This window comes from Rattus rattus, chromosome 6, assembly GCF_011064425.1.
Source record: "Rattus rattus isolate New Zealand chromosome 6, Rrattus_CSIRO_v1, whole genome shotgun sequence".
Classification (NCBI taxonomy): domain Eukaryota; kingdom Metazoa; phylum Chordata; class Mammalia; order Rodentia; family Muridae; genus Rattus; species Rattus rattus.
The window spans coordinates 110,798,128-110,823,485 of record NC_046159.1 but is presented as its reverse complement, the minus strand read 5'-3'; the positions used below and the strand labels follow the sequence as shown (position 1 = coordinate 110,823,485).

At 42.3% G+C, this 25,358-nt stretch overlaps 1 protein-coding gene across 1 annotated transcript in view; it reads left to right on the top strand.

Moving 5' to 3' along the window:
• Snd1 (staphylococcal nuclease and tudor domain containing 1) overlaps positions 1–25,358 on the top strand; it is a 396,722-nt gene that overhangs the window by 235,359 nt on the left and 136,005 nt on the right. Inside the window, exon 15 of the mRNA XM_032906855.1 lies at positions 16,727–16,868. Coding sequence (XP_032762746.1) covers positions 16,727–16,868 — 142 coding nt within the window. The remainder of the gene's footprint in view (positions 1–16,726; positions 16,869–25,358) is intronic.

Genomic DNA, 25,358 nt, shown 5'->3' with positions numbered 1-25,358 from the left:
TATATAGGCTGACTCCATTATGCCTGCCATTCATTGGCCTTCTTTTGTTGGTAGAACAGTTAAGATTAGGGGTAAGAAGTCTGGACACTGACAGCAAGGTGCAGTATCTTGGCCATCGATTGGGTGTGTCCTGGCTCTGCTGCTTGACACCGCTGAAGAAATGCTGAGTCAAGTGACTCGCCTGAAACGTAGGTCACTATTAGAGGCAGGACACTTTGCTGCCTCTTATGAGGAAGACCTTTTTATCTCTGTGTACTCATGAATCTTGATGATGTCTTTCTACCGTGAATTGTGATATTGAAAAGCCACCATAAATAGACAAACAGACATATAATTTTTGCCATGTTCCTCTGATTTCTTGTTTAACTGTGACTTTACATAGGAGTACATGTGGATGAACTCCATGGCGTTGGTGTCTGTCCAGGTTTGTTGTCTTGGTGTTATAAATACCATGAACAAAAAAACTTAAGAAAGGCTTTAGTTCATCTTGTAGCTTACAGTCTATAATAAAGCACTTGAGAGTAACTAGAGGCAGGAACTGAAGCAGAGACCACAGGAATGTAGCGCTTTTCATGCAGTGCTTTTCTGTCGTGCCTTTCACGGCTCCATCACCTTGGGGGTTTGTTTTAGGAGAACCCGAGATAACCCGTCCACAGGTGGCACAGTCCCCAGTGAGCTAATCTCCAGCCCCAGCAGCCTTAGCTATCATTGATCAGGAAGAAGCCCCAACACAGACTCGTCTATCGGTCAACCCCTAATAAAGGAATTTTCTCAGTTCAGGTTTCTTCTTTGGAGATGTCTCTGGCTTGTGTCAAGTTGACAACAAACTTAACCAATACAGGCCCCTAGATCCCATTTCAGTAAACAAAGCCATAGCCTTTCTTTTGTTCAAAGAAAGTAGCAAGGAAATGGAAAGAGACCAGGGCCATTTTTCTGAACCAGATGTTTTTTCTTTGCAAAGAGAAGTGCTTCAACACATAGATTCTGCTGTTACTGGTTCATACTCTCTCACTCTCCCATTCTCTGAACACATGGCTATTGCTCTGTCGTTCTACTTCAGGAATCAGGAGTGGTTAAATGAGCCCAACAAGGCAAAAGCAAATGAATAGAAGGGTATTTTGAAGCCATTCACTAAGTTCCTGGTTCCTGAGCTGCATTGTGTGGCTGGGTTGTCTGATGTATCTTTCCCAAGTCCACAGTGATGTGGTGAGCCCTGAAGTTTCCTGCACTGCCCCCGCTGCATCTGCTTTGTCATCAGAACTACTTAGCCCTAGAATGAACCCATTTTGTCCTGTGGCTATTGCTTATGTAAACATTTCAAAGTAAGTCATTTTACTAATGTAGACATTCTGCTCGCTTGTATTGTAAGCCTTTATTTAGCATGTTTCTAACATATTCCCTACAGACTATGTCGCACAGAATTTTGGAAACTCTGCAATGTTGACATCCAGATATTCTTGAATTAGAGCTCGGGGGACCTTTGAAATGGCCAATAGTTATATGGCTCTCTTCTTCAGGATGTGGTATTTTAAGGAGGAAATTGGAGGATTTCTGACACAATATTGGGTTTGGAAGGACATAAGCTGTTAGTGAAGTTTCTAATCTGGAGAAGACCTGTGCTGTCTGTGCACTGCTGTAGAGAGTGCGGATGCCTCCCTCATGGTCAACCAGGCCTGGTTACTTTCTGTTGTGTCATGTTTACCAAGCCCACAGTTTAGTGTTCTCAGATTAAGGACTTTCCTGCATTCCCTCTTTATCCCATTTAGAGGACGCACTCTTCTTTGAGTGCTGTCTCCTTCCCTTGGGACCAGGCTTTCTGCCTCCTGTGTTTATGTCCTTCGCATACATCCTGTCCTCTGCTGTTTGTGAGCATTGACACAGTCCCATTACTGTGATCTTGTATGTGTTGATAAATAGGTACTTTTTCAACTTGTTTAAAGGTATTCTCTTTATTAGCTTCTAATTCCCTAAGGGGAATGAATTGCTTTTATATTTATTTACAGTGCCTTATTTAGATTTGATATGCTAAGTAACGCACCTCAGGGAGTGAGCTTATATTTGGAAAAAACTAATGTTGGCTCTGCAAGGTCAGAGTTAACTGCAGTTAGCCAACTAGGCAGGTGTGTAAGAGATGCACGGAAGTAGTGTGTGCTTGTGGAGTGGAGTCAGATGAGCAGCATAGGCCCTTATCTCAGATCATTGAAATTCAAGTCAGAACTCCATTACTTACACTTAGTCACCCTGAAGAGATTATTAATGTTTCTGTTAGCTTTCCAATCTGTAAAATGGGTGTGATGGTGATGCTTGCTTTCTTGGATTATGGTGTGATTTTATGAATTAATAAATACATATATTCTGAACAATTGGCAGAACAAAAGCTCAGCTAAGAGTGGTTGTTAATACCTTGTGTTGATTGTTATTACTAAGTTACTTAACTATCTATCTAGCACACAGGAAGTCTTCTGTGAGTGACACATGTCATTATTTGTAGTATTTCTGTTTCAAACTCCTTTTCCCATTCAAGTTCAAAATCACTCCTCCTGAACTCTTTTACCATTGCCTTATCTCTTTCTGATGATGCATGTGTTTCCTTGTGGGCTTTTTCCCCCATGCATTTCTCATGTAAAATCAATGAGTGAACAACTAAACTGTATGTGTTTGATAAGAGCTTTTTAAATGCCAGACACGGCGCTGGATATCGAGGATTAAACCAGACAAATGTATTCTTTATGGACATACATAGTTGGTTATATAATTGTTATGGGGATTGGAGCAGAGTCCCGTGAGAGTACATACTAATGATCACAGTTTATTCAGCATGGCCTGACGAGGGAGTGGTGTCTGGAGCTAGAGTTGTGGCCATGGAAGCAGAAAGGCAAGTGGGATGTAGATCAGGGAAGGGACTAGGAGAACTAGATAGGAGATGAGGGGACAGGGCAGGAGAGTTAAGTCAGCTGCCATGCAGGAACAATGTGGAGAAGGTCACAAAGAACTCTTTGTGGAAATATTCTTTTTCCCATGTGATAGACTTTGGCAGAGTAGATTTGAGAATAAAATTAGGAATTTCTAAACATGTTAATATTAAGCATGCATGAGCCATTCAGTGGTTTCTAAACAAGTGGTTTGAAGTGTTGAATCCATAGATGTGTATGTGTATAATTGCCTCAAATCCTTTTTAAGATTTCACCATTATTATGATGATTTATAATATGCATGAGTGGGTGCTACATAAATATGGAAGTCATAGGGCAACTTTTTGGAGTTCTCTCCTATAATGGATTCTGGGAATTGAATTAACCAATGAGTAATCTCCTCATTTCCCTGTGTGTGTGTGTGTGTGTGTGTGTGTGTGTGATGTGAGAAATATATCACAAACATTTGAGGCAGGGTCTCATTACATAGCCCTGTTTGGCCTGGAACTTGCTATGTAGACCAGGCTGGCCTGGAATCACAGACTTCTACCTGCCTCTGCCTCCAGAGCACTAAGATTGAAGATACACATTGCCATACCTTTTTTAATTAATTTTAATTTTTTAAATTTAATATATCCGAGATATCTGTGTATGTATAATGTACACCCATCATAGCCTACATGTGTGAGAGGACGTGGTTCAGGAATTGGATCCCTTTCCATGAATTCTAAGAATCTGACCAATATAGAGAAGCATATCTGCCTTCAAGCCATCACACTGGCTCCACAGAGCACATTAAGAAGAATCCCTAGGCTTTGGCCTTTTTTCTCAAATACAAAGGCCATATAGCAGTATGAGGGAGTCGCTGGCAAAGGAAATTGAAAAGCTTGTTGCCCAAGAGACAGAGTGTTAAAAGAGTGTCACTGCACAAACTCTAGTGCTTCACTGTCACATGAGATGAAGATCTGAGAATGGCTTAATGGGTAATTTAGCACCATGTTCTTAGTTTGGTGTAGGGTAAGAGAAGCACAGTGATGGGAGGTGGTGGTGGTGGTGGAGGTGGTGATAATGGTGGTGGTGGTGGTGTTGGTGGTGGTGGTGGTGGTGGTGGTGGTGGTGGTGGTGGTGGTGGTGGTGGTGGTGGTGGTGGTGGTGGTGGTGGTGGTGGTGGTGGTGATGGTGGTGGTGGTGGTGGAGGAGGTGGTGGAGGTGGTGGTGGTGGTGGCAGAAGTTAGAAATCCTGACTTAGCAGAAGAGCTAGCATACTTTCCAGCAATATATACATGTGATAATGGCACGTGCCTGTACAGTTTGAATGTCTGAAAACTCCCAGAGTACCTACAAGTGTGAGCGCGCTGATGGAGACAGAGATGGAAGTGAGATCAAGCTCCTTGCTTGAACACACCGAGTGTGACCTGACCAAACTGCATTCAGTTCCACTCCTCGGTCAGTGAGGATTTCACTGAGGATACCTAGATCATCAATACAGTCCAATGTGGTTTCCCTCAGTACCTAAGTCTAAAGCTACAGGGTAAGGCTAGGAGTAAATGCTACATACAGCTTAGGAAGAGTCTGTAACCTCCAGTACAGAAGGTCTACATTAAACTACCAGAAAGATGTTTTTTCTGTAGGGGTTGCCTCTTTGCTTTGTAAGCTTCTTATCAATTCTCACTTGTGTGTGGAATCCTGGGTACACTTTATTAATCTGTTGCTGAGCATGGCTTTGAGTTGTTTTACAGCATGCTGCTGCCTTACCAAGAGCTTTTTTTTTTTTTTTTTTTTTTAATTCTCAAATCAGTCATATGTGAGCTTTGTTTATTTTGTACCTTTCTGACTTTGAACCATAATTATCTATGTAAAGTCTTCATTCCTTTGAAGAAGAACTCCTAAGTTTGTTGTCTATACTGGGAAGCACTCTGTGTACAGCCCTTTGATTGAGGCAGAACAAATTCCACATCAGCTCCCAGTGATGTTTCCCACATCATTTACAGACTAGTCAACATCAAAAATATTTGTCTCGAAAGATAAAGAGCAAGTTTATAGCAGAGGGCTGCAGAGCTATAGGAATGGTTAGCTGACCTAACTGATCTGTAAGTTTATCTGGGCAAAGCAGAATTAGTCTTGAATGCTAACAATAAATAAGAAAACCTTTTTTTCTTAATAGAAAAACTTTGTTTTTAACTGAATCAACTTCAAGTAGGCGAAAGAGGAAAATAAAAATCATCTGTCCCTCTGTGCTGGAAAGATATTTGATAAGCAGATTGTGCCTCCCCCACCACTTCTTTTACTTTTTTTTTTTTTTTTAAACTGTGGCTCCAGTGCTTTTTTTTTTTTTTTTACCTCATTTATTATATATAAGTACACTGTAGCTGTCTTCAGATACACCAGAAGAGGGCATCAGATCTCTCTACAGATGGTTGTGAGCCACCATGTGGTTGCTGGGAATTGAACTCAGGACCGCTGGAAGAGTAGTCGGTGCTCTTAACCGCTGAGCCATCTCTCCAGCCCCACTTCTTTACTTTAAGTTCTTTCCAGAGCAGAGGCTAGGTGCTTTATCCTTCTTCAGAAGTTCGCATTGCTAGTTTCCGCTTGGCCGCACATTGCTTGTACAAAGTGACAGGTCTAATCAGCATTGTTTCAAAGAGTCTGCTGCTTAGTCCCCTTTGAATCATGGGACGATCCTGACTCTTGGCCTGATTCCTATCGAGCCTGTTGTGAATAGTGGCTGCAGTCAACGTGGGTGCAGTTAGAGTCAGGGAGGCTTGGCAGAGGCAGATAGTGGTTTTAGCTTTACCTTTTTGTTTTGCTTAGGAACTTTCATACTGACTTCCTTAATCTTTGGGTAAATTTACATTCCTACCAGCAATATATAAGGGTTCCCATATTTCCACCACCAGCTTTTGGATATTCTTCTTGTTCTTGTTCTTGCTCTTGCTCTGGTTTTGGAGTGTGTGTGTCTGTGTGTCTGTGTGTCTGGGTCTGTGTGTGTGTGTGTGTGTGTCCTTTTCTCTCTCTCTGTGTACGTGTCTGTGTGTGTGTGTGTGTGTGTGTGTGTGTGTGTGTGTGTGTGTGTGTGTGTGAGGGAGTCGTGTGTGTGTGTGTGGTCTGTGTGTGTGTGTGTGTGTGTGTCTGTGTGTGGGTGTCCTGTGTGTGTGGGGGTCATGTGTGTGTGTGTGTGTGTGTGTGTGTGTGTGTGTGTGTGTGTGTGTCTGGGTCTGTGTGTGTGTGTGTGTCCTTGAGGGAGTCGTGTGTGTGTGTGTGTGTGTGTGTGTGTGTGTGCTTGGGGAGTCAGCTCTTTCTTCCACCTTCTGGGCCCCAGAGATTGAAATCAGGCATTAGGCCTGTGTCTACTGAGTCACCAGCTTTTATTTGTTTTCTTAATGATAACTATTCTGTCTGAAGTGAGATTTAGTTCTAGTTTGCATTTACCTGATAGTTATTAATATTTATTAGTTTTTGTGTGTTTAAAGACCATTTGCTTTTTATATTTTGACAACTACTTGAAAAGGACTCCAATTGTTCAGAAAATAAAGCCAAGAATTAACAAATAGGACTAAATGAAATTAAAATGTTCTGCATAACAATGAAAATAACTGAGTGGCGAGACTGATCTTAGAATGGGAGGAAACCTCCTACAGGATTAATAGCTAAGATGTGTTTTATCTCAGCTGTACAATCAGTTCCTAGAAGAGGACATATGTGGTATTTAGTACTGTTGGGTAAATGGATCACTTAAATTCTAATTGCCTTAATCTACCTCTTGAAGTTGTATTTAAGGATAATATATAGAATATATATATATATATATTACATATATCATAAATAATCGTTAAATCATAGTAATTTAGCAATACCACAAAATAGAAAGCTAAGTTAAAGAATAACAAATTTTATGATTCTGGAAAGCTACTGAGTAAAATAAGAGGGTTTTTAATCTGATACATTCCCAAATATTAAGGAAGTCAGTATGAAAGTTCCTAAGCAAAAGTTTCTACCATAATTGTTGTCATTTGTGTGCATATTGAGGAAACTAGAACTTCCTCTTCCAAATTGTATAATTATCTATTTTTTATTAACTTTAAAAACACCAGACTTTGAAAGGTCTTAATTAAACGTAATGAAATGCTTTTGCTTAACAAACGGGGTCATTGGATACTTTATGGTTGACCTCAGTATTTAGGATTTTGCATCTCTTTAGTCCTCTCTCTGAGGAAAATATTTAGGGAAAATGCATGTCTCCATCTGATAGCTAGTTTACACTTTCTTAAGGTTTTTAAATTTTGTGTTGTAGATTACTGACTGATATTTTTTTCTCCTTTTCTGAAGTTGTCTTCTTGTCTGGAGTAGGATAGAGTTCTGCATGACATCAATTTCCTTGCCCCTGAGTTCTTGATTTGCCCATGAAATGAAAATGTGTGCTTCATCAGGCCATTTTAAATTCTTTTCCCTGCACATTTCATTTTAATTATCTCTTGAGCCATTTTCTGATTCTGTAATTCATTCTTACCTCTAACCTATAGAGACATTGGATGTAATAAAAATCTGTCTGAAACTTTTAAGGAAAAATAATATTCTACACCTGTACGTTATTCTTTAATCCAGTCCTGTAATAAATACCCAGCTATAGTCTCTGGCTGGTGCACTTTGTTTTAGATCCTAGTGCCACATGCCATGGCTACACTGTTTCTAGGTCCTGCTTGTGCTCCCTTCTGGAGACACTTGTCATCTTGCCATAAAACTTACTTGTACAAGCTATGGTGCTGCAGGCCTTTAACCTCAGCGCTGGGAGACAGAGGCAGGCAGACCTCTGATTCTTGAGGTCAGCCTGGTCAACATGAAAGTTCCAGGCCAGCAAAAGCAGCATAATGATACCCTGCCGAGTGAGTGAATGAATGAATGAATGAATGTCCATTGCATGATGCTTGGAAAAGAATTGTTAAAGTATAAGCCTTTGCATTTCCCCGTTGTCTGTGCTGTGCCTCTTTTCAGTACTGCCGCTTCAGTTTAGAGGTTTATTTGGATAAATGAGGCATTTACACTAAGAAATTGCATGTTTGGGCAGAATATTTAATCGGAAAATAATTGAAAGGTGTTTCTCCTAGTTAGTTATGCTCTGCCTGCAAAGACTTTTCTCAAATGTTGGCATTTCTGAACCAGAAAACAAATTACCATGTCTCCTGCCTATTTTTTAGAGTAATTACCATTGTTTTATAATAAAATAACTTTCCTGTACATCATAGCTAAAGCATTCAGCACTCTGAAAGTATAATGTGTTGCCACACTGTTGAATAATGAAAGGGATTTACTACCGATTTGAGGCTATCCAAACAGGATTGTCTTTATCCTAAACAGAAATATAACTGCAATTCTGTATTTATTTACCTGACCTTAGAGAGGTAAGACATTTTCTCTGTGAAGTATGAAAAGAATTTTTTTTAAAGGAAAAGAAAGTGGAAGGCATGCATCTGCGAGGAAACCACGTTCTAGGAAAAGGCATGAAGGAATTTCTAGGGTCTTGATGAGGAAAAGGCTGGCAGACCTGCATGTGGAGGCTAGCAGCAGGATTAGAGAACTCATGAGCGGAGGCTCTTAAAGAGACAGCTATTTTGTGTAGTAGTATCATAGGACAAAAGCATGACAATCAATTGAAACAAAAGTTTTTAAAATATGCTGTTGAGAAGAGTACTAACAAGCAGGAAAAGGTAGAGGAAGACAGTTTGGGATGATCTGAGCAGAGAACAAGAAAATATGGGTCTGTGGAAGACTTTTCTGAATACCATGAATTTGAGTGGTAGATTTACCCTGTCTGTATAGGTTAGCTGGTCTTGGGAAGAACCTGACTTGGCATCCTTAGCCCTGCCTTAATGGCTGCACTGAACCCTTATTAGAAAATGAGGATTGAAGGCAGGAAGAGAACAAGTTAGTGTATATTTATGTAAATTAGGTGTACTTTGTCACCCTTTTTATATGAAGCACACATACACCATCTTCTGCAGTTTCTATGCCTAACTTAGCTTACATGTGGAATAAGGTGAGTGTTATATTTCCTGTTGATGATAAAATGCAGATTTTACCACTAAACGGCAATAACTCCATTTCTAAAGGTTAAATTAAATGATTCTCACAGCTTACTTTCAGCTGGTTAAATTTGGGAAGCTGAAAGTCATTCAGTAAAAAGAACAATCTCTAAGCCTGTATAGAATTTTTCTTTTATTTGAGAATTATTATTTTATTCATGTTAAGTCATATCAACTGCTTTTATTTCCAGGTAGGTATTAGGACTTAATGAAACCTTTTTCTCTTTTTACTCCCTTCTTTTTGCCCCTCAAAAGCTTTTTACAGCTTTGGTGAGGAGGTGCATGTGGAGCACAACAAATGTTTGAGGGCAAAGGGACCATATTCTACCCTGTGGGTACCAGGAATTGGACCCAAGCACTTGGCTTGGCAGCAAGTACTTTTTACTTGTTTTTTTTTTTTTAACCTCTGTGTGTGTGTGTGTGTGTGTGTGTGTGTGTGTGTGTGTGTGTGTGTGTGTGTGTGTGTGTGTTTTAAGACAGGTTCCATGTAGCTCAGGCCTCAAACTACTTATGAAGATGTAGCTAGCCTTGAACTACTTGCATCCGCCTCCCATGCTGGGTTTACAGCATGGACGGTGATTAAAACATTCTTATTTGAACAGTGCAGTTCTCTCTAGTTATCTGAGCATGGCATTTGTTCCCCTGCTTTCTTTTAACTGTTGCCTAAGAGCTGAAACTTTGTTGTGCAACTTTGGAAAAACTCCTAAGATTGTTTCCCCTTTTCACCTAACCATCCATCTAAACCATTTTCTGGTTAAAAGTTTTAAAGTGCTTTAATACATTCATTTTTTTATTATATTAAAGTAATTCATATAAAAAATAACTACTGAGCTAATAGTTTCGAACTTGTCATTTTTTCCTACTTAATGATAAGTTAGTTGGCTAGGGTAAAAGTTGTCTTGAATTTTAAATTAAGGAAGTGCATTCTTTATATTCTGGTTATTTTTACCTTTTAAAATTTAAAATATATGCAGCTAAAATATATTATCTTCAGCATATAATTCTGTGAGCTTTGACAAATGTGCCCCCTCACTTTTTCCCTTTTGAAGAAGGATCTCCTGTATCCCGGGCTGGCCTTGAGCTCATGATAAGCCAAGAGTGCTAGGATTGTAGTCTTACACAAACCATGACCAGTTTTATGTGGTCTTGGACATGGAACCCAGGGCCTTGTGTGTATTAGACCAGCATTCTAGTCTACCAACCTGGCTTCATTCTCAGATTCATACTCATCCTGGCTAGTTTTATGTCAGCTTGTTGACCGAAGCTAGAATCATCAGAGAGGAAGGCACCTCGATTGAAAAACAATGTCTCCATCATATTGAGCAATAGGCAAGCCTTTACAGCATTTTTGTAGTTGGTGGCTGGAATGAGAAGGTCCAGCCCATTGTGGGTGATATCACGCCCTGAGTGGATGGTTCTGAGTTTTATAAGTAAGCACGTTGAGCAAGCCAGTAAGCAACACCCCTCCATGGCCTTCACTGCACCCTCATTAGAACTGCCTCCAGGCTCCTGACTTCAGTGATGGACTGTGTGAGGCCATAAACCCTTTCCTCCCCAACTTGCTATGTGGTCATAGTGTTTTGTCACAGCAATAATAGCCTGAGAACATGCCTACTGTGCTTATACCAGTCCCACTGCAGAGTACTATTACATGTTGAGGTATGTACAAGTTAGTTATCCCAAGCTGGTGAATTGTTAGGCCATTCTGCATTTTAAGTGGATATTCAAATCCACGACATACCCTGTGCCTGTTGCCTGTCCAGTCTGGGACTGTTATGATTGTCAGTCAGCATGCCACTTTGTGTGTGTTTATCCTGAATGCAGAATGATCCTTATCTTCCTAGCATTTGCCAAGTTCCCATTTCTTTCCTTTGTATTCTACGTGAGAGAAAGATCCCATGTCAGCTGGATCAACCAAATGGAATCATTTTTAGATGCCTGTTATTTGTGGCAATTCTGAAATAGGTGTGCCTGCAAAGCCTCAAAGATTTAGTTCCTCCTTATTTGGAAGAGAGGTCTCACTGGAACTAAGGAGTCTGCCTTCTCCTGTTTCCGTGGTTAGCACTCCATTGAGGCTTCTCTTGTCTTTTGACTATCCTTAGTTTGCAGGTTCCATTTGGAAATTTAGCTAATTGAAATGTATTCCTTCAATAACAAATGAAGGTGTAGAATTTTTAACTTCAAGAGAACCACAAATAAGAATGCAGATTTCTTCCAGCTCGTGCTCCTTCTAATGTCCAGGTGGAGCCCAGGCCTAGACAGCCACTTCTCTGTTCTGACTTGTGGGAAGCCTGAGTGATGTGATGTGCCATCTAAGCCAACAGCATGAGGTGATGTAAGCCAGACATCACTTAGTGAGAGAATATTGATGGCCTAGATTCAGTACCATTATAAAAACATGGTAGAATGCTGTTCTAAGTGGTTTTCTCTGTGATTCTCTTCTACATTTCCTTTACTCCAGTTAAATGTGTAGCTCACTAAAGTTTGCACACACATATCAGACCCCTCGCACACCCTTATTGTGAAATATTAATAACTAGCCAGGAAATGTTGGCTTCAGAGTTGTGAGTGCTTTGCGGTAACATTAGAGCTGGAGTGAATTCCCAAGTGTCCTCCCCTCCAGAGTCCCATTTATTTCAAGAGATCATCATGCTGTACAGTTGGCTCCTCACAGAAAATCATAAACCCATTCCAAGAATTAAAATGTCACTTGTGGCCACAGAACCCAGCATGTGGAAGGGAGGAAGAGTGTGGAGTGATGAGTGTGTTTTTGCCTTTCTGGTAGGGGATGTAGTTGTGCATTGTCTTCTATGCCACTGCAGAAGTAATTCGCCTGTTCTGGACAGCCCTGCAAAGACAGATAACTAGAAGGATCACAAAAGTCTCTAAAGTGAAAACAACCCGTTTGCTTCAGTGTCCTTAGCGGTTAGTTCTGATCTCCATTCTTGTCTGTGTCTGTCCTCATGTTTCACTAAGTATGTATTATGATTGTCAGCCAGTTTACACCGGTGAAGAGGCTTTCTAAGGTAGGGAAAATATCTGAGCTACTTCCAAGAAGTCTCCTTGGGCCCAATGATTTCTTCACCATCCAGCTTCCCAGTCCTGATAGAGTATGTCTGAATTAACAGTCACTATGTGTGTAATTTGGTCTGCCTCAAGGTTATTCTTTGATGTTAATGGAAGAGTGATTGCAGTGATGGGAATTTGTTGGTGAGCTTCCTTCTTAACAGTTCCCATTTGAGGCTTGCACGTGATAATCCTGAGTGTTACCTGCTAACTAATAGGCTTACCTCTATCCATTTCCCTGCGCTCTTGAAGTGCTATGATGTTTCATGTATGGGGATTTGAGGGAGAAGATGAGGATTCCTTTCTGCTAAAGTCAGGAGCATGTGGACAGCTTCATGGAACTTTCTTTTCTGAAAGTTGTGTTCTTCCAGGACCAGTGCCCTAACCAAGTACTGCCTCACAGCCCTGCCCTGTGCCTGTTCTCTAGGATTCTGTTTCATCACCCCTCTTCCTTCCAACCAACTATCACTCTCCCAAACCTGACAATTGAGAGACAGACAGACAGACAGACAGTCAGACAGACACTAATTGTTTTCACAGAAAGGTACGTAGTTGGGTTGGGTTGAGTTTGGTTGAGTTTGGTTGAGTTTGGTTTGGTTTGGTTTGAGTTTTTAAGGCAGTTTTATTTATCCTGGGCTGTTCTCAACTCACTGAGTAGCTAAGGATAACCGCAAACGTCTGATCTCCTGCTCCAGCTTCCCCAGTGCCCGAATGGATGACAGGCATGCACCACTGCTCCCACGTTGTATGGTCCTAGGGACTGAGCCCAGCACTCTAACAGCTGAGCTACATCCCAAGCCCCGTTCTTTGATTTCTAGAGGCAGGGTCTCCTGTAGCCTGATCTGGCTGCCTCCTCCTCCTAAGTGCTAAGATCACATGTATGCCCCACCATGCCTCACCCACAGGAAAGTACTTTTCAGAGAAGAGTTGGTGGGCCAGCTGCTCAGATGGATTTTGTATAGCCACAGAGGAATGTGATGGAAGGCTGGTGAAGCCTCAACAGGTAAAGGCCACCTGACAGCAAGCCTAATGACCCATGCTCAATCTCCAGAACCCACCTAATGGAAGGAGAGAGCCAACGACAGAGAGATGTCCTTTGGCCCCCTCATGAATGTGACACATACCTACAGTAAATAAATGTTTTTAAAGAAAGATGTGATGTTTCCACATTTGAAAGATTGGGCCTAAGCCAGAACAGGACAGAATGGGAGGCATTAATTAAGATGTGTATATATCCTTTGACGCTCTCTAAGGAGAATCTTTCTTGGGGATCATTCTAAATCCTGTTGCTCTAAATTTGAGGTATAGATACTAACTGCTTTGAAGTGAAGTCACCCCGGGAGCATTTGTTGCATCATTGCCTTCTCAATTTCAAGGTGTATTGAGGAAGCAGAAACATTCCTTAAAGAGATGCCATCTACAATAGCAGGTTAAATGTGGCTAATGCAACCTCAAATTAGCTCTTCCAAGAGTACAGAAAAATGCTTGTGCATGGTTTGTTATGAAGCACCAGTAATGTGAAAACTAGCAGTGCAACCAAAAGGAAAAGCTTCTGCCCAGAAGTACAGCTGCTGCTGGATTATTTACACCAATGGAGGAGAATATTGCTATAGATAACAGAGGACCATGCCTAATTTATCTGCTTAGATTCTTGTAAGCCAACATAGTACCAGGGACATATAGTAGATTCCCAGTTCTTTTATGAGTAGGCTATCTTGTGGAATACCTGAGATGACAGTCCACCCATCTAAGCTTAAGAAGATGACATGGCCTTGAAATGAGCATTTGGCACTCTACATCCCAGTATTATCCTGAGATATTTAATGCCTGCTTTTAAAAACAAACTCAAGGCTACGTTTTTGTGCAGAAATCTTTGGATTATTACAAATTTGAATGTGTTGGCTTCTGTGTTATTGGGAAGAGATTGAGACTGTCATCTTAGTGGCACCACTGTGTTAGCCTAAAGATCTGTTTGCATTTTGAACTTCACTGGAGAGTAGAAACTAGCCTCTGTCATTGTTTTATTTCTTGTAATCAAAGTTTATCTTGTTTACCTTTTCTTTACCTTTCTCTGATTAGCCCTAAACATCATTGTGAAGTACAAATACTTTTCCATGCTGGCATAAGGCTCTCTGAGAGGCAACTTACTTAGCCACTTCAGTCCATTTTGTTGTAATATACTCTGAATTCCTAAGATAAATAATTTTTATATCTAAATTATCTGGAATGATTCATAGGTACTGTGGAAGTTACCAATGTTCTTTACAATTCTGTTCATCTGAGCTGCAGAAATCAGCTGTCTCACGAATCTCCCTGTTGAAAAGGAGCTAAGCAGAGATACGCTTGCCCTAACAAGGAAAGACAGACACCGTCCTGTGGCCGTGACTGAGGTTCGAGAGAGCTGACATCTCTTAGTTATTACAGTCAGTTTAATTGACTTCATAAGACCCCTTCAGTCTTAAGATGCTGTCAGCTTGGATAGTCTCCATTCTTCCTCTTCCTGGGTGTTCCATGTCATTTCATCTCCTAAGCATTTGAATCCTTGCCTCAAGAACATGGGCACTCCATGTCTTATTTTACGGCTTTGCATCTGGAAGTAAACATGGTGAGCTGTTATAATTGCATGCCTTCAGCTTTCATTGTTGACTTCCCCTTCTAATCTCTGCCATTGTCAGTGGCATGCCTTTCTCTCTCATCTTCCCATGGTCATTTTTGGAGTCAGCCTGCTGGATTGTGAGCTAAGACATAAGGGAAGTGAAGGTCCTCTCTGGATTTCATTGCATAGAGACCAGTCAGCTCTCTTGAAGGAAGATAAGGACACAGCTTCCTTGTCAGTTTTAACATTAAAGACGTACATACGTGTGTGCGTGTGCGTGTGCGTGTGCGTGTGCGTGTGTGTGTGTGTGTGTGTGTGTGTGTGTGTTCTATAAGCATCTTTTTTTTTTCTCTCCCATGTAAAGCCAAAGACAGGAGTGAGCAAAAGTCTATTTCTAAAAAATTTAGAGTTCCTTCTCAGTGATACTGGGTTGCCTCATGATTTGCAATAATCAATTTGGTAATTGTTGTTGACTTACAGGCTCAGCTCATGAATAATGCCCCAGATTTAGACTAGTATAGCAAAAGGATTTGAGTCAGGTAGTGCTTTTGTTCCCTTGGAGCATTTGTCTTGCTTGACTGTCCTGGACTTCAGCCAACTGCCAGAAAGGCATTTTTCCTGCTGTATGTGTATAGTAGAATATGTGTCGCTTAAGTGTTCACTGGGGGAGTTTCCAGCCCACCACAGCTCATTGTTCGCTTACATTCTACCAGTGTGCCATTAGGAAGACTAAGGATGGGTGACTGGCTCGCCTTTTCTCTAAGGATCCCTTTGAAGGGAGGATGGATCTTATTACTATAAGTATTGTTTTCATCACAGCCTACCTCACTGAGCTGAATGAGAGGAGCATCTTTGGCTGCTATGGAAACACTGTAATACTGATGGCTTGTTAAATTTTCATTATTGTATGTACATTAATTTAGATGCAATAGCTGTGTTGCTAGGAGGAGCATCAGAATGGTAGAGCCTAGCTGAGTGCAGGTTGCCTGTGTCACAGAAGTCAGGAAAGTCCACAGAACTTGCTGTCCTCAGAGGGAGTTTGCAGTTCTGCTGGCCGGACTGAAAACCTCAGAAATTCTCAAATCCGGCAGCTATTCCCCCAGCATATGTGATGTGATATTTTGATGCTTGCTTACTCTATCATCTGTTTAATTAGCTTGAGAGACTGAGAGGATTTGAAAGCCCTCAGCGACTATGTGGTCAAGAGCTCTGAGATTCTAAATGCTCACACTTGGTACTCTTGAGAGCAGAATGCATGGACTTGTGTTGATGCATTAAAAATGTTTGGAAAGCACTAGATCCTCTCTCTCTCTCTCTCTCTCTCTCTCTCTCTCTCTCTCTCTCTCTGTGTGTGTGTGTGTGTGTGTGTGTGTGTGTGTTTATTTTCAGAATTATTGTGCTGGTGCGAGGTGATGTGATCTGCGTCTTTATGGAACAAATCCTGGGTAGGAGATATACCCCCATTCTCAAAATGCATATGAAACAGTGATAATTGGATCGATGTCCAGAGAAGGCCAGCTTCTGCACAAGGTTAAACCAGGGAGCTTGGAGTCTTATACAGCATGTTTACAATTGAAGACAGACTACTTATAGCTTCCTGAGCAAGGATTGTAGGTGTTATATAACACGGCATGAACACCACTTTTTTTTTTTTTTTTTTTTTTTTTTTTTTTAAAAAAATTAAAGTTTCAGCTGCCATGGGAGAATAGTATTAGTTTTCTGGCCTCAGTTTTAACTGAAGAGAAAATGAACTCTTTATCCTGTCCCAGAGCAGAAATAAGCTCAGTTCCCAAGCACTCACCTAACTTACATACACACTTAGTGCAGAAGGAAGCACTGGTCATCAAGAATGTTCTGGAACTGGTGCTTAGCGGTATTTCTTCTAGCAAGGTCACATGAGTAGCATGTCTGGGACATGCCTTCAAAACTTATAAATTCTCAGGTGGTTAACTTGCTTCATTTCCTCTGGACTCTCTATCCCTAACTGAAGACAGATGAGCACACATCTGTGAGAGGAGCTTGTGTCATGTCTGTTTGCTGCCCTCCAGTGATTGTCTCCTCCTTCTCTCCATCAGGACACCCAGAAAGCAAAGCAGTTCCTGCCCTTTCTTCAGCGCGCAGGCCGTTCTGAGGCTGTGGTGGAGTATGTCTTCAGTGGCTCTCGCCTCAAGCTCTACTTACCTAAGGAGACCTGTCTCATCACCTTCCTGCTGGCAGGTGAGCTCCATGTCGCATCCGACTCTGAGTGTCCTTCTGGGAAGTTGACCTGGACTCTTCCCCGTCGCCTCACGCCTCCTGTTTTTCCTCTAGCCCACCAAGCATATGACTTTGGAAAATAGTTTGAAAGAAGCACCAAACCTCATCCTGCTTAGATGGGGAGGAAATTCTAGGCCTAGAAAACAAATGCCGTATTTGGCATTAGCCATTTAAGGTCACCTGCTCCTGCCATGTCAGTAGTAGGCAGCCCTCAGGATTTGAGCTGCCCTGCCTGTGGAGTTCCCCAGGCAGTGCCACTTGGTCCTTTTTTCTTTTTTACAAATGTCATCAGGTTCCCAGTTCTTTAGGAAAGTGTAGCCCTGACACTGCTTTCACAGGCTCTCTGTCAGTCCTGTTTCTTGCTGACTGAGGGTGACATGCTAGAGCGAGCCTTTCTCCTTCCTTGCCGCCTGAGCCTTCACCTCTCTCAATGCATGCTTTTCTGCCTTGCTTATGGTTTCCCCAGACAGCGAGACTGTGTGCACTGTGCTCTTTGAACCACTTACATTTATGTATTCAGCGTATAAACTGCTTCATTTCTTCGCTGCTGGCAAATAATAAAGATATTTATTTCCAGTCAGCCCTTACAGAAACTGCAGCCTTTGAAGGAAGGCTGTCCCTTCATCCTCCCACCCCTCGTACACATTCATCCACTCACAAAGGACACGTGCTGTTGTACTCCCAGATGGCGCGTTGCCGTTTCTGTTACTGTCCTGTTGCCTCAGCACTTCTGTTGAATTCTTGAATAGAATTTGCTGTGGTTGAAGGGAGCAAGAGCCTTGCTTTCTATCTGTCTACAGCCAGATTGCTTTGGCCCCTTTTTCCTGGAAGGCACTGAGAACTTCTTGTCCAGATGAGGGGCTCCCTCAGGCCCCACTGAAAGGGTTATGTACAGTAAACCACTCACTGAACACCTGGCCATGCAGCTCACTGCTGCTGCTTGACCATCCTCTCTTGACAAGGCACCAGAAGGTCTCTTACCAGTTTCTTGGTCCCTACACAGCTCTGCATGTTTCCTGCAAGGACCAAGAAAAATATGACTCCGTCCTTGGAGATAGCTGGGGACAGAAGCCTGAATCAAATCCACACCTTGCTGGAGAGCCAAATTTGTGTTTCTGTTGGTGGCGGCTGTAGTAAAGCAAAGCTACAGGGTAGTGGAGTCTGTTCCTGTGGACATTTGTGACCCTGTTCTTAAGCTTTCTGTAGCTGAGAGGTTTCTGGCTGGGAGTTCTTCTGGGGTGTGAGGTATATACTCAGCTTATTCTTTGCCTACCGAAAAAAACAAAAGCGGCATCTTGGCAGTGCGGAGTTTTGTCCAGGATGAAAAACAGAAAAGGTCTGATTGTTTCCCGGAAACCTGACCTCAGATTCATAATGGACAAAAAAAAAACCTCAGTTCCTTCAACAAAGCTAGTTCATGGTGTGTGCTTGGTGGTCCTATAGGATGCTGCTTGTTACATCTCGCTTAGAAGGAAGCCATGTTACTGCTTGACTATGTCAACCATTTCCTCTATAGACTTAGCATTTTCTAAGGGTCATAGTTTCAAAATATTGCCTGAGTTAACTTTCAGTCTAAAAGACAGATTACATAGCCCAAATACATGCTAAAAAGTATAATCACAAGTATCTAGGAGGTAGACTTCATTTTTGTTTAGTATGATTGTAGATGAGGAAGTCAAGCATCTTAAGCTTGAGCCTTGGAGGAGATCATTATGAAGGCCATACTCAAAGCTAACACAATGATAGGAACCGGTTAGAGGAATGGGTAATTGGTTCGGCCTTGGGTATGTAATAGTTACAGTTTCCATGGAAATGTTGCAGCTCATCAGAAGAGCCGGGGCAGATGCTCAGATCAGGGAGTGCTCGAATGTGTGCAGTGCCTGAGACTCTCTGGGTGCCCCCAGAGCAGCTCTAGGAGTGGTTTATCCCGCCCTATGTGGGAAGTAAACACCCAGGAACTCCAGCATAGGTTAAGGATTCATATGCAGACAGAAGGTACAGCCCAGGGAGTAACAAAACCATTGAGGGTAGTACTCACAAGCTGAGGAGACGAGAACTCTGAGGAGCCATCACTGTCAGTTAAAACATCAAGTATTCAAAGCAGTGACATGATTTTACACTGTTAACCAATCAGAAAGTCATAGGTGACCTTGGTGGATACATTTTCATCAGAGTTACCAACCAAAGGCAGATTCCAGAAATTAGAAAATACCCATGATAAGGAGCAGACTTACCAGATGTCCATTGCTTAACTCAAAGACCCAGCAGAGAATGGAAAGTGGTGCCATCAAGGAGAGCTGACTGGGTAACAGGGCCAAAGGAAGCCAGCATCTACCATACTTATAAAATGGATATATGTGCTTTCAAGTCATGGAGGTCGTATGTTAGAGTTGGAAAGCTACCTAGTATAAGTGTTTGTTTTTCTTAAAACAATCCTAGATTGTTAGCTAAAACTTAAAAAAATCTTCATATAAAAAGATGGACTAGCCAAGACTGGTGATAAAACCCTATAATCACAGTACTAAGTAAATAGATGATCAAGAGTTCTGGGCTATATATCTAGGCTAACCTAGGCTACATGAGACCCTGTCTACAAAAGAGGTTGTGCAGGGATAAGGAGGATGGAGAAAAATCTTAGGGAACATGCAGTTTAAAGTACTGAGGCCCTGTTGAGAATTCTGAGAAATCAAGGAGATTGTGAGGGGATAAGGAAGGAAAAGCTGACCTAGAGAAGAGAGTTCACTGGAACATGCATGGAGTGAGTCTTCTTAGAGAGCCCTTTGTGACATCAAGGTGAGTGAGCATAAGTGTAGGCCTGGAACCTGAGCTGTGACTGTTGGAACAGTCTATTTTCATAGTACAACTCACTCCACAGCATATAAAATGACGCTGCAAAGATAGTCTCTATTCTCAGCGAGAGAAGAACTTGAATTGCAATTCTCAAGGGGAAAGTCAAGACATTTGTTGAGATCAGTCCCCTCCTTGCTGCTCTCATTAATCCTGGCCTTTTGGAGAGCTCTCTGTACTTGAAGGTGGGGTGGACATTTTGCATTTTTATGTGGCCTTTTTTGGGCAGACGGCCCCACAGCTTGATAGGGAGTGGCATTTGGCCCGAGCCAGCTGGTCTCTCTGTCACGGTTCCTGCACCCCTGTACGTGAAGTGATTGTTTAGTCAGATGGGATAGCAGGTGGGGCTGGGAAAGTCAGCTGCAGCTAACAGGTCAGTGCCTCCTGACAGCTCGTGCCCTTTAGTCCTTTCAGCACCTGGCCTAGGTTTGGTCAGCGAGCAGATGACCTTAGCCCGTCAGAGCTGAGTCTGCTGCAGGTCCCTAAGCTGCCGCTGTGCCTCCTGTGCACACTTATTTTGCTCTTGGAGGCAAATCACAGTCTGTTTGTGTCTGAGAACCCAAGACAGCTTGCATTTGGTTTTCCTCAAGCAGCATTTAGTAAGCCTCACACATTTCTGTCCATTAGAACAAAGGCAGCATGCATCCCCTTACTCTTTGCTTTCACATTAGCTCAATCACTCATCGTGTGTGTTAAGCTTTAGTTTCGTATCTTGCCTAGGAAAGACTGAGGCATATGTTTACAACTCATGTGCCTCGTGATTTATATCTTTATGAATGTTGGGTTTGTGCCCTACTATTGCCAAGACCCTTGTGTGAAGTTTCCTCATTGTAAATTACATGCTACCTCCTGGGCATAAGGGCCATGCTGAGGGCACAATTCAGGAAGTTGTCATACTGACTAAGCATAGCAGGTACCAAGGTAGTGTCCTGTAAACAAAATGCCTTCTCCAGAATCAAAACAGAAGAATAATTTGAACCTTCAGGGTAAAGTAATGTAGGGAATCATAAAAAAGGTGTTGGGATCTTTTGCCACCTTAGGTTGAAACACATACAGGCTTTTGCTTGCATTTCTATGCCTCTAGGTATTGCTGTCTGATGAATTACAAGCCAAGGTGAGGGGCTGGAGTAGATAGCACTCACCTTACATAGAACTGCTGGGACAAGCCGCCTAGATGACAGCAGCCACTTGGCAGGGGTTCCATGTAGCTCACAGCAGGTGACTTATAATTAACCAGTTACCTAGGCACAAGAGACAGGACTAGAAAACAAGGCTTCCCTTTGCCTGCCCTTTGGCATCTCTTTACTTTCTGTCTCTTTCTGATTATAGCTCCTCCCCACCCCCAGTGCTGCATTCTGACAAGCAAGGCAATAAGGTTCTAGATGTCTGTGTTTTAATGACTGGTAGTGGTTTGTTCATGGTGAACAAAAGGTGTGGCAATGTGTCTGTCCTTCCACCTTGAATGCCTTTGAATAGTGTTTCATTTCCTTCCTTCACTTTAAAGTCTCTTCTCCAGCCTGTAGTAATTGGAATATCAACTGCTTGTTTCAATAGACCAAAAACTTGTAATGAGAGGAAGGGAGGCAAGGTAAACAGGAGTATCCTTCTCATCTCCGGGCCCCAGGAATGGTGGATCCCCATTGATTACCAGTGCCTAACCAAATTACACAATTAAAGCCAATGTATGTTTAAGTGAGAAATCCCATTCTGCTATCACAGAGGTGCTAATGAATCAGACTGTTACTGTGGTTGTGTTTGCTGGGCTTCTATCCTTAATTAAGCAATTACAGGGTCTGCTGATACTTATGAATTCCTTTCAGATGTTTTAATTGAATTGCAACTTAATGGATATTTGCGAAGTGGGGTATTCTTTCTCTTGGGACTTCCCAGTTTGGATGTCTCCTCTGCCTGTGTGTTTTCAGTTGGGACCCATCACCTGAAACGTACAGCTTGACAAGATACCTTCCTGGAGATTCTGTATGTAGTTCTTTATTGTTTCCATAATAAAGAGCATCCTAAAAAGTCACAGGTAGGAAATTATTACCACAACAGGTTCGGGCAACATTCGTGACAAGGCCCAGAGTTCTCACAAATTTATTATAAAGCAGATACATAAGTTAACAAGATAGTTTATGCTCTCAAATTAACTTTTAATCTAGTAGTATACACAGCCATATAAAATAAATAAAATTAGATTTTTCAAAAGTGTAAGCAGCACAGCCTAAAAATTCCTTCTGTGTTGTGACCATGAACCAGCTACTGTGACTGAGTAATGTGTAAAGGGAAAAAGTGAATTTGGGCTCTCAGTTCTGGAAGCTGTGCCATCTAAAGTCCTAGTGGTGCCAGCATCTGCTTGCTTCTGGTGGGGACCTCCTGCCACTTCAACTCATGGTAGAAAGTTGAAGGGCAAGTGTATGAATAAAAGAGAAAAACTAAGGAGCAGGGTCATTTCCTAACAACTTCTTCCTACAAAAAATAGTCCATCCCTTAAAGTCCCTGCCTCCCAACACTGCCAGTGTGCCAGTTCTATTTCTCTGGAGTGGAGAGGTGTGGAGTGGAAGGCAAACCAGACTCAAAGCACAGCAAAAGTACAGAGGAAAGAACAAGTAAATGAGGGGTGGAAAAGCTTCCAGGAAGGTAGCATTTACACATCCAAGAAGATGTGGAGCTTTTCTTTTAGCAGATTGGCTATCCAGGCTGAACACCTTTGCCTGTATCAGTTCTCAGAAGATTGCCTTACAGAAAGGTTGTAGTCATCATCACGGTATCTGCTTCTGTTCCAGCATCCAAACATCTCAGTTTGGCACTTTACTCCCATCGAGCTCAGTGGTGTGGCCTCAGCTTGAAGTTTCTGCAGGCTCACGGCTGCTCAGGCAGGTGGAAGAGCAAGCCTCTGACTGTAGGATGATTGCCTACCCTTTTTAAATCGGGAATCAGCCCCAGAATGGGCTGCCTCATAACTTATGAGACATTCATTGGCATGGTTATTTAATAGTATTTTCTGTCCTCTGGGCACCATCTTAAGGAAGATAGAAATGCATGATAAAGTTGGAGCCTTCTAGCAGGAAGGAATGTATAAACATAAAGGAGAACAAATATTTTAAGGATAAGGTAGCTGGGCTTAGTGGTTCATATCAGTAATCCCAATACATGGGAGGCTAAGGGAGAAGATTGCCGTATTACCAGGCCAGCCTGGAGTAGTCTCAAAACAAAATGTGAGGTAAGAGAAAGGGAATCAGAACCTTAAATTACAAACAGGAGACTCACTTGGAAAGTCTGTAACAGTAAGTAAGCATTGTGAGACGCTCAGAGGGCTAACCCACAAGTTTTAGATTCAGAGACCAGTGGGGCAGACTGACAGTTGTGCCAAGGCAGGGAAGGCACCCTGATGCATGGTATTTCAATGGTATCTCATCTTCAATGAGAATGGAGAGGCTTTAGTAAGAGCCTAGAAATGCCCAAATCTGGGGTGGACCATAGGGCTCAAAAGGATATCATAGAGTATTTTAGGAGAGGAGAGGGAAGGCTTTTTGATCAAGGCAAAGTCATCAGTAAAAATGAAATTTGTTCAGCATCCTTTAAGGGAGCCACAGACCTTGTAACTGAAACACGTAAGGATTCTGATTTCCAGATTCCTCAATAATTGTTTCAACCAGACCAGTCCAATTATCTTGGCATGATGCTGATGACCAGGGTTGAGGGAGACAGCAAGGTGCCTATGGCAGTTCTGTATTAGCCTGTGTCATGTCAGCCAGGGGCTTTCCCTTGTGGTACTCTGGTGGAGTGTGTCAGACGTCTGTGGCCTCCAAGTCATGCTGTTCAACCTCTACCATCTCACTTGGTTCTGTGTGCCAAAGAAACATTGTATAATCCTCCTCTGGGAAGGGCCCTCGGAATGCCTTTGGATAGTCACTGAGAAGATTCCTTCTGAACTCTTCCACTCTGCCGAAGGCTGCTGTGCGTTTGTGTTCTTCCTAGTTCAGAGTTTTGGGTTAGGTGAGATGAGGGTGATCCTCGGTAGAAACAAAACCTGTCATTCACAGTGAGTAAGAGCCCTGAGAATGAGCCAGAAGCAGGCCATGTGCTTTTTCCTTTACAGTTCCTGCTCTTGCTTTCCTACTTCCAAAAGGGCTCCGTGCTGAATCTTCTTCGGCAGCAGAGGGTGAAGAGGACGTTTCCAGGGTTCTGATAGGTCCATTGGCGTGTGTCCAGTCCTAGCACTGTTGTTCTGGTGGTGCCCATTGCATTCCGTGGTGTTTTCAGAATCCGTTTCAGGAGAGTGTTGTTTGTTGTAGTTTTCTTTCAACACCATTACCTCAGCTTGCTGGCATTTCCCATCAGCCACCAGTACTGATGGAAAGGCAACCCAGATTAGGCTACTCTCCACTAGCCCAGCTTTATGGGGCCATCCATTTGCCAGAAGGATAATAGAAGCAGACCCTGGATGTAAGACAGGGAACATAAAAAAATAATTTGATAATTTAAAAGGAGTGATGGGGGATGGCTCAGCAGCTAAGAGCACTCGTTTACAAATTTGGTTCTAGCACCCACATGGCAGCTCACAAACTCTCTGTAACACCAGTCCCAGCTGATCTGACGCCCCCTTTTGGCCTCCACAGGCACCAGGCAAGCACATAGTACACAGACCTCCATGCAAGCAAACCATCCATACATAGAACAACTAATAACTATTTTTAAGAGAAATGACATTTCTTGTAGTGAGTAATCTTGGTGTGAACAGTACACACTACTTATAAGAAGTATCTTGGTTGCTGTGAGAACTACCTCTCATGTATTCTTTTCAAACTACACATCATTTAATCTGTTCATTATTAAACAGTAAATTGGCTGTGGCCCTTCTCTTCGGCCCCAGGTCATTGCTCCCCTTGCAGCTTGTTCATAAAGTTATTGGGGCTTCTCCAACTGAGGTGTGGATTTGCATGGGATTGTACAGTTTGTGTGGGAGCTGCACACTTAAGTTGCCCGGTGTGGGCTACCATGTGCATTCCTCCAGTTGGCCTTTAGAAAGCCTCACAGACTTTGGCTCACCATGCATGAGACCATTGAAGAGGCACTGGGAGGGAGCTGGAGAGATGGCTCAGAGGTTAAGAGCACTGACTGCTCTTCCAGAGGTCCTGAGTTCAAATCCCAGCAACCACATGGTGGCTAACAACCATCTGTAATGGGATCCAATGCCTTCTTCTGGCGTGTCTGAAGACAGCTACAGTGTACTTATATATTAATAAATAAATACATCTTTTTTAAAAAAAAGAAGAAGAAGAAGAAGAAGAAGAAGAAGAAGAAGAAGAAGAAGAAGAAGAAGAAGAAGAAGAAGAAGAAGAAGAAGAAGAAGAGGAGGCACTGGGAGCTGTGCCTCATTTCAGAGCAATAGGAACATTCCCATTCTGGTGGAGAGGTGCCAGGCATAGGCCTCGTACGTGCAAAACTGAGGCACAGAACTCCCTGTCATATGTGGAAGACATCTGAGCAAATGCATTCACTACTAAAGCTTTTTTCCATTTATTTCAATTACTTAGAGGTTTTAGAAAGGTTTAACCAGAGTTTCTCTTCTCTTTGCCTATGAAAAAATAAATGAGATGTGCA